The sequence below is a fragment of the Aquarana catesbeiana genome, linkage group LG05, assembly GCF_042186555.1.
Source record: "Aquarana catesbeiana isolate 2022-GZ linkage group LG05, ASM4218655v1, whole genome shotgun sequence".
NCBI classification, from domain to species: Eukaryota; Metazoa; Chordata; class Amphibia; order Anura; family Ranidae; genus Aquarana; species Aquarana catesbeiana.
The window spans coordinates 563763243-563773447 of record NC_133328.1 but is presented as its reverse complement, the minus strand read 5'-3'; the positions used below and the strand labels follow the sequence as shown (position 1 = coordinate 563773447).

General features: G+C 42.0%; 1 protein-coding gene across 2 annotated transcripts in view; it reads right to left on the bottom strand.

Moving 5' to 3' along the window:
• Positions 1 to 3543: 3543 nt before the first annotated feature.
• Positions 3544 to 10205, bottom strand: part of SLC26A7 (solute carrier family 26 member 7) — a 105615-nt gene continuing 98953 nt past the window's right edge. Inside the window, exons 18-19 of one of the 2 annotated variants that reach the window (XM_073631939.1) lie at positions 4348 to 4413; positions 3544 to 4244 (exon numbers count right to left, since the gene is read on the bottom strand). In XM_073631939.1, the coding sequence (XP_073488040.1) occupies positions 4369 to 4413 (45 nt within the window). In that variant the 3' untranslated portion in view covers positions 3544 to 4244; positions 4348 to 4368. Of the gene's footprint in view, positions 4414 to 10205 lie in introns of both variants that reach the window. The other variant, XM_073631938.1, reaches the window with a different exon arrangement.

The following is a 10205-nucleotide window of genomic DNA, read 5'->3' as shown; positions in this document are numbered from 1 at the left end:
GAGATACTGTGGTGTCGTTGAAGTCAAGTTGCTGCAGCCAAGAGGGTTGACAGGATTTGCACCAGACTTTCTGGGATCAGTAGTCCACCAAGTTTCAGTTAGCACAAATGTCCTTTTCCATCGCTATTTGGTTGCTACACCAAAGGGGACTGCAGACCCCTGCCAGCAAATGGCTATTATTGAACTGTTGGGACTTATTCAGAGTGAGGCCTAACCATGTAGCTAACGGTGAAAGGAATCTAGGTTTGTACAGTAGAGAAAGCAAAGTGACCTCAAGTAGTGAGGAGCTCTAGAGACTGTCAATATAGATTCAACTATCTTTGTTCAAACAAGCAAGATTCATTATTTGGGCATCCCATGTCCCTTTTCCCCATCCAAGTTTAATCCCCTAAAAAAATAACAAAAAAACAAGCTAAAGGACTGTTTATTGACTGGCAAAGTGTGTCTGAAGTGAATGCCAGGCCAAGCAGGGTGACGTGTGGAACTACTACACACAGCGACCCCACGGGGGCACCGCTACATACATACCTTTTCTGAAACCGATCCGGTCTGGTCCCATGCTGAGCTGTCAGCCACTGCTTCAGTGTGTAGGCATGTGCAGGAGAGGCAGCCGACAACAGAAGCCCCATATTAAGTCTATTGGTGACGTCACTTCCCAGGCATTTCACAGCCATTGTCTGTTCTCTCCTGCACACACCATCCGCCACTGGAGACCGGATCGGCTTCAGAAAAGGTATGGATAGTGATTTCTTCTTTTACAGAGTTAGATAGATTAGTCTTAGATTGTGTGAGTATATATAGAGAGAACGTCTGCTTTAAGGCATCAGTTATTAGGAGAAACAGGGATACCACTGGGGTTTGGTTTATTAAGGACTAAAGCCAGGCACACACTAAGATCTTTTTTTTGTTCAACCTGGGGAAAAAAATTACAGCTCTGGTCGGAGACGCTGTACTAACAATCCAACGTTAGTACGGTGATCTCCCCCGCTAAGCTGTTGTGTTCTGACAGGGGGAACACTCCGGTCATTGCCCTCAGCCATTCGTTAAGAGCACTGATTAGGAATTGGTCGGCTGCTGGTTTTCCAGCATGCTTGTCCAACAGAAGCCAACCAAATGGCCAGCTTCTACCGGACCAACTGACATACACACAGGCCAAATGTTTTTATTGAAACGGCCGGTGTCTGCCGACATCCGGCCTGTGTGTACTAGGCATAACTATGCCCAACATTGGTATTTTAGCTTAAAAACTCTAAAGACTCTTCTCTACCTGAATTTCTCTTCTACATCAACTGTTGTGGACATTACAAAGCCAAATGTTGGTGCAATGCTTCTCCAATGATTTTGTATGTTAAATCGACTTTGGCGCTAATACAGTGATCAGTGATAATACTGATTTTCCAATAATGTACCCTTAGAAAAGAAATCACAGAAAACTCACTTCCTTAGCATCCCATGCTGGCAATCTCTAAAGTAGCGAACAGAAACTGCCGGCTGAAGACCCTAAGAGCCCTTTCACACTGGGGCGGGGGGCGGTGTCAGCGGTAAAACGCCGCTATTATTAGCGGCGTTTTACCGTCGGTATGCGCCCGCTAGCGCTAGCGGGGGCGGTTTTACCCCCCCGCTAGCGGCCGAGAAAGGGTTAAATACCACCGCAACGTGCCTCTGCAGAGGTATAGCCGCGCCGTCCCATTGATTTCAATGGGCAGGAGCGGTATACACACCGCTCCTTCACCACTCCGAAAGATGCTGCTGGCAGGACTTTTTTTACCGTCCTGCCAGCGCATCGCTCCAGCCCCTCGGGGCTTTCACACTGGAATGCAAGCAGCGGCACTTTCGGGTCGGTTTGCAGGCGCTATTATTAGCGCAATAGCGCCTGCAAACCGCCCCAGTGTGAAAGGGCTCTAATGGATCCGACACTTACACACGTGCCAGACACCAGTGTGTAAGTGGTTTAATCCACTGGGTCCTATATTTCTACTGCGCTATACTGTAATGGCGGTGATCAGCGACTTATAGTGGAGTGTGATAGGGTGGAGAGCAATCTGGCGCTAACAGACACTCGCTGGGAAGGTCACTAACTGACACTGACATTGCTAGTGACACTAATACAGTGATCACTGATAATACTGATTTCCAATAATATGCCCTTTGCAAAGAAATCACAGAACCCACTTCTTTAGCAGTCCATGCTGGTAATCTCTGCAGTAGTAAACAGAAACTGTCAGTTGAAGATCCTGATGAATCCAAGACTCTGCATGTGTCAGATGCCAGTGTGTAAGTGGTTTGATCCACCTGTCCTATATTTCTACTGTGTTTTATAGTGGCGTAAAGGCTGGCAGGAGGAACTACAGTGCATTGCAGGGGACCAGGAAATCAACACTCTTGGAAGTGTGGGATTCTGCAGGAATTTTAGTCGATGTTTCCTATTCACTACTGCAGAGATCAGCAGCATGGGCAACAGGAGAGGCATGTAGCCCTTCATTCTAAAGATTGATTTCAGCAACAGAATCGCTTTAAAGTATAATTAAAGGCACATTTTTTGTTTTTGCTATCTCCTGTCTTTTTTTTTTTTTTTCTTTTCCCAATTTGTTTTTCATTGAGGAGATTTACCCTGATGTTCTGTCTCAGCCAAAACAGGAAGAAAGGAAATCCCTCCAAAGTGAGGGAATCCCTGGTTGTCTCCAGAACTAGCATGCCCATTGGAAGATTCCCCTGCTGATTTGGTGATAACTCAAAATTTGAGATTTTCTTTCACTTTTTGGGATTGGGAGATATTGATTAACAAAACAGGACAGATAGCAAAGAAAAACTGACAGGTGATCTAAACCCTTTCCACTATAAATAAAAAACTAAAAAAGTTTTGACTTTAGTTATACTTAATACTTTAGGCATCCCACTCAAATTGTTTTTGGGAAATACGACTATTGGAGGGGTAACACACTGATGCTTACCCCTAATTGGCAGCATATGACTTTTTATAACTCACAATCTCTTAATGAATTTCAGTTCTTTAGTGAATACACAGGTGTATGAGCAGGTGTGGTAAAAAAAAAGAAAAACCTCTGGGACCTTTATGAAGGACACAGCTGTGTTCTTTACAAATGTGGTTTGCACTTCACTTGGTTTTGATCCCTGAAGCAAGCAAAGAAGACTCGACCACTTTTAATGAACATAAAAAAAAAGTGTCAAGAGAAGGCGAAAACCTGGGATATTTTTCTGCAGCTTTATACAGTGAACACACTGCAGAACACCTCAGGTCCAATATACATTCCTCCACATTTGAACAGCCATCACAAATAATAACCATAATGTGTCCAATAAGTGTATTTCCTCTAATCATTTACTCCATCTAGTGGCCATAATGTGGTATTTTCCTGTCATACTGCAATCAGGAAAATACTGCATATTGACCACTAGATGCCAATCATAGAAAAAATACATTTGCACAGCAATTCTTTTATATATAAACTCCTTAGTTTAATAGCTTAGAATTACTAATATATGGCCATCTACTTTCTGAAGAATTTAAAAACAAATCCCATGTTGAATTTTTACTTGTGTTACTGTATTAAATACAAGTTATGCACAATAGATTACATTAAGTCTGTTTTAACACTTGAAATTTAAATTGAACTTCCAGCCATAATATTTTCTAGTTAGGAATAGGGTGATGATAAGAGCATCTGTCAGGTTTTTATAGCTGTCTATGTCTGCTTTGAAGTTATCCATCTTCAGTATTTATTATTGTGACCATTTGTACTGCAATAAAAGTGACGTTAACTCCAAAATTCTACAGTTGTACTCAGAACAGGAGATGGGGGAATTCCACTAATTTCCAGTTTTTAAAGCAGGAAGTGAAGAAAAACATTTCCACTGAGGAAATCGAAACACAACAATAAAAGCCTGACAGGTTTTGATCCTTCACCACTCTATCCAAATTTAAAACAAAAAGTATTGTCTAGTTTTGAAAAAAAAAAACTATACATTCGGCAGAATGTGGCGATGATGAAAGGCATTTGAAGTCCATCTTAGCTGTGCAACAGAAAAGATAACATGTACCTGTGTAGCCAAGGCTCACAAGTCTGAATATAAGCTGTAATTGCTTTTCAGCCATAAGTAAGAGTTGAGAATTTTGCTCTCTTCTGCATGACATAATTAACAGTAATATTTATGTATGGTATATGGCAGGTTGTCTTGTAAATCATATCTTTAGAGATTTATATTCCTAGCATCAGTTATTTAGCCTGTAAATGATTAAATGCATATAAATGAAGTTTTTCAGAGCAAAAACACAGAAAAATAAAATAAAAATACAACAAAATATAGAAAAAATTTTTTTAGTCGTACACAAAGTGCCTTCTTAAGGTCCTATACGTCGGGTGATTCAAGTTCCTCTGAATTTGATCCATGGTCCTGCAACAAAGGAAAACATTAAGAGCCCATTTATATTTTGTGTTAAGAAAATGCATTACCGTATGCTAAGACGCCCTTTATTAAGGTAGTCAATTCATTTTAACTGAACTGGCAGCACCCCTTAGGCCTCATGCACACTGGACGTTATAAAAACACCAGTAGCGTTAGAAAGCTGTAGCTCTAGAATGAGTTGTCTAGCGTTTTTGCAGTAGCGTTTTTCACAGTTTTTTAGTTTTTTTTTAGCAAAACTATACTCCTACAAAGCTTATGGCTCAAAAATGCTGATAAATGCAGAATAGCCTAGTTTTTCTGCATTTTTAAGCTTTTATCAGAATTGGATCATTTTTACAGCTGAAAAACACCTCTTAAAACCCATTAGTTCTGGGGGTTTTTTCCAGCCAGAAAACGCCCCTGCCAAAAAACGCTGATAACAGCCTATGTGTGCATAGACACATGGGATAACATGCTGGAGAGTTTACTGGCTACAGAAAAAAACAGCAGCGGTAAAAGCGTCCAGTGAGCATGAGGCCTAAAAGTGACATCAAACTGGTTTAAAAGCTAATTCTATTCAAGTATACATTCCTAATTTACAGTGCCTTGAAAAAGTATTCATACCCCTTAAAATGTTCCACATTTTGTCATGTTACAACCAAAAACGTAAATGCATCTTATTGGGATTTTATGTGATAGACCAACACAAAGTGGCATATAATTGTGAAGTTGAAGGAAAATGATGAATGGTTTTCAAATTTCTTTACAAATAAATATGTGAAAAGTGAGGCGTGCATTTGTATTCAGCCCCCCTTTACTCTGATACGCCTAACTAAAATATAGCAGAACCAACTGCCTTCAGAAGTCACCTAATTAGTAAATAGAGTCAACCTGTGTGTAATTTAATCTCAATATAAATACAGCTGTTCTGTGAAGCCCTCAGAGGTTTGTTAGAGAACCATAGTGAGCAAACAGCATCATGAAGGCCAAGGAACACACCAGACAAGTCAAGGATAAAGTTGTGGAGATGCTTAAAGCAGGGTTAGGTTATAAAAAAACCCCAGCTTTGAACATCTCAGGCAGCACTGTTCAATCCATCATCTGAAAATGTAAAGAGTATGGTGCATGTGCTAACCTACCAAGAAATGGCCGTCCATCTAAACTCACAAGCCAGGCAAAAAGAGCATTAATTAGAGAAGCAGTCAAGAGGTCCATGATAACTCTGAAGGAGCTGCAGAGATCCACAGCTCAGGTGGTAGAATCTGTCCACAGGACAACTATTAGTCATGCACTCCACAAATCTGGCCTTTATGGAAGAGTGGCAAGAAGAAAGCCATTGTTGAAAGAAAGTCATAAGAAGTCCCGTTTGCACTTTGTGAGAAGTCAAAGGACACAGCAAACATGTGGAAGAAGGGGCTCTGGTCAGATGAGACCACAATTTAACTTTTTGGCCTAAAAGAAAAATGCTATGTGTGGTGGAAATTAACATTGCACATCACCCTGAACACAACATTCCCACCTTGAAACATGGTGGTGGCAGGATCATGTTGTGGGGATGCTTTTCTTCAGCAGGGACAGGGAAGCTGGTCAGAGTTGATGGGAAGATGGATGGAGCCAAATACAGGGCAATCTTAGAAGAAAACCTGTTAGATTCTGTAAAAGACTTGAGACTGGAGCGGAGGGTTTGCTTCCAATAGGACAACACCTCTAAACTTGCAGCCAGAGCTACAATGGAATGGTTTAGATCAAAGCATATTCATGTGTTAGAATGGCCCAGTCAAAGTCCAGACCTAAATCCAATTGAGAGTTTATGGCAAGACTTGAAAATTGCTGTTCACAGACGATGTCCATCCAATCTGACAGAGCTTGAGCTATTTTGCAAAAAAGAATGGGCAAAAATGTCACTCTGTAGATGTGCAAAGCTGGTAGAGACATCCCCAAAAAGACTTGCAACTGTAATTGCAGCAAAAGGTGGTTCTACAAAGTATTGACTCAGGGGGGCTGAATACAAATGCACACCACACTTTTCACATATTTATTTGTAAACATTTTTAAAAACCATTTATCATTTTCCTTCCACTTCAGAACAGCTGTATTTATACTGAGATTAAATTACACCCAGGTGGACTCTAGTTACTAATTAGGTGACTTTTGAAGGCAATTGGTTCCACTAGATTTTAGTTGGGGGTATCAGAGTAAAGGGGGCTGAATACAAATGCACGCCACACTTTTCAGATATTTATTTGTAAAACATTTTGAAAACCATTTATCATTTTCCTTCCATTTCACAATTATGTGCCACTTTGTGTTGGTCTATTACATACAATTCATTTACATTTTTGGCTGTAACATGACATAATGTGGAAAATTTCAAGGGGTATGAATACATTTTCAAGGCACTGTAGAAAAGGGTGGCTTCGTTCGTTCTCTATGGTCCCACTATATGTAGGAGTGTTGCCACCCTCTCTTGATCTTCTGAGATGGACTATGTACTATGGGATTTGTAGTGTGTATAGAGCAGTGCACATGACTAAAACTAACATGCACTGCTCATTCTACACAAACAGAAGTGAAGGGTATAAGGAGAGGTTTGGGAGCTCATGGAAGATGTTACAATAAAAGGCAGAAACAGTAAGAAACTATTTCATGAAAAATAGATTACAGGGCCAGTATTGTCAGTTAGTGGAGGAGGTAGTGTTAAATGGACTAGTAGATTTAGATAGACTTTACATAAGTAAAATTAATGAATGCCTGTAGTTAGTGGGGGGGCAGGGTTGCAACTTGCCAACAGTCAGTAAATTTACAGACAGGTTATTAAAATCATTGATTTTGACAACTGTCTGTAAATATCGAGGGGGGGGGGGGATAATTTGTCACGCTGTGTTGACTTTTTAAAGTTATATTAAAGCTTGTTTAAAAAAAATTAAATAAATAACAAACATGTTTTACTTACCTGCTCTGTGCAATGGTTCTCCACAGAGCAGCCCCGATCCTCTTCTTTTCGTGTCCCTCGTCAGCGCTCCTGGCTTTTCCCTGCTTTTCTTGGGGGCACCGCTGCGTGCTCACTCCCAAGCCACTGTTCTTTGTGTCCATAAGACACATAGAGCCCAGGCTTGCCCCCCCTCTCCTCATTGGCCCACTGGCTGTGACTGACAGCAATGGGAACCAATGGACACCCGCTGCTGACTCAGCCAATGAGGAGAGGGAATCCTGGGACAGCTGAGTCTCTCGTGCAAATCGCTGGATCAAGAGGGGGCTCAGATAAGTATTGGGGGGGCTGAGGGGGGAGCTGCCCACAGAAGGTTTTTTACCTTCATGCATAGAATGCACGAAGGTAAAAAACCTTTGGCCTTTATAACCACTTTAAGTGTAAACCAGGCAAATGACTTGTTATTGGTATTGTCAGGGTTTCTATATTGTGTTTAATATCTGTTGTCCTGGTTTTTAATGGGAGTTCTGTCATTTTTCCGTTTGTCAGTAAAAAATGCTCTCCGTCTGCAAATTTTACATGCTTTGTCAGTGTAGCGGGTCCGCCTCTGCCAGTGGTCGTTGCCAGACTTTACACAGGCTCTCAGGGAGAGAGAGAGCCTGTCAGCTCATGCAAGGAATTTCTTCCCCTCCCTCTCCTCCTCTATACTTTATGCGAGCGGCACTCACACAGACCCAGCTGTCCGTTTTGCTCCCTCCCCTGCATCCTCATTGGCAGAGGGAGGAGAGCCAATCACAAGCCAGAGCTGCTGTAGCAAAGGATTGTGGGACATGTGGTCCCTGACATACACGGCCCTATAGCCTTCTATGGGGACAGGACCACAAATACCAGCATGCTTTTAAAATTAGGGAGAGAAAAGGACGCCATCTTGTCTGCCTGGGAACAGACACCACGAGGCAAGGAGAAGACTGGACCCAGGGGAGAAGTATTGTCTCCCGGGTCGGCGTACCATCCTTCCAAGCACCCATGGCCAGTCAGGGACATCCTGCCTGAGAGGGGATCTCAGGTACATCTTTAGAGGCACCTGTACTGACGGCTTGAAGTGTTCCAGTTGTGAGGTAGCCAGTCGGGTTACCTGAAGAGCCTGCCTGTTCCAGGACACCTCGCTTAGCCTTGAGTGCAGGATTGGTGAGCGGGGCACTTGCCCATTTGCAGGAAACAAGGACACTACACGCAGACAACGTTACCTATTTGCTCACACTTGCCAGAACCTGGGTCACGCTTACTAACCCCCCTCCCCCATTGAGCAGTCACAGTGTCCGCCTTGTTACCCGGATACTGCCATTATGCTGCCATTGTACTCTACCAAGCAGGATATCTAAGTGCACCAACTAAAGTGGCTAGCTGAAGATTCAAGGCCTTCTTTTCCAAGGGACTGAAGTTACTGGTGTCATACAGGCACACACATACCCAGGGCTCAGTATATGTAGTGCATGAGCGGGTAGTCTGACTTGGGAGTTACTCCATTGACCACTGAACTAAGAGACAGAAGAGAGAGGTCTGACATAAAAAAGGGTCATTCCTCTGCTCTCCTCCTGCCTGGACTCATTGAGGCCAATTTAAGTAGAGTGGTGACCAATCCGTTATGTTGTCTGCCGTTTTGTGATCTCTCATTGTTAAAGAGTTTTTTCCTCTGCTACTGTTACTGATACTGCTACTGTTTGTTACTACTTCAAAGAAACTTCACAGTAAAGACAATTTCTGTGTAATATTATAACGTGTGTCTTTCGTTGGTGTTGTCGCACTAACTCTCTTACTAGGTGTGCCAGAGGGGCTGGGACTGTTCTTGGGGTTGAGAGGCAGAGTACAGAACCAAACATATTCAAGCGGCTCCTTTGGGGATAGCGCTACATTAGTAAAAAATGTTGAGGGGGGGGTGGCAACACTTGGGGAGGAGGAATAATGCCCCGTCATTCGTGTCATTGGAAGAAAATCTGTCATTGCTAGTATCAGTAGGAGGAATAGTGTCCCATTAATGGTGTCAAAGAGAGGAATAGTGTCCCATTGTTGGAGTCAGTGGAAGGAATAGTGCCCCAAAGGCAAGTTAAAGGCAACAAAGGCTGTCTTTGGCTAACAGTCCACACTTTGGGGACCTCTGCTGTAGGCTGTGAACTCCTTTGTGGAATAGGGACTGTAAAATATGCTGGTTCTACATGAATATGATAAATAAAGCAGACTTACTGAAAAGATGCAGTTCTTGCTCAAACACACATTAGGAAGATGTGTGATATAAATGATTATGGCCGTGGAATTATTGTTGTTGCCAGACACGGTTATTACATTTTATACTTTAGCCAAAGTGTTTTTTAGCATTATATGTTGTTTTGTTTGCCTTTATTTTTAAATAAATTTGTTGAATTAAATATTTATGCTCATGTAGATTGTTAATGAATGGATGCGGACACAGTACCACTGATGTGTACAATTGTTCTGGGGGAGTTTGGAATATAAACCAGGATTTTATTTTCATTTTTTCCAGACATGGTTGTTGCAGCATCTCAGAAAAAGCTGACGTCAATGGATTTATTAAGTGTAAGAATAACATACAGTCAGTGTCTCTTTTGTTAATCACAGGTCTGAAGAGACCAGGGTGTACTTGGATAAACATTCTTTATAACCATGTAGTGCAGGAGAACATTTGAATCATAATGCGTTGAGCCAATAAGGTTGGGCTACAGCAGTAGAAGTTGCTGGGTTCAGCTAAAAATAAGAAAATTAGGCTACAATGGGCATAGGACCGTCAAAACAGGATGACCGAAGAGTGGCCTGGTTTTATTAATCTCAGTTTTTGCTGTGACTGACAGATGGAAAC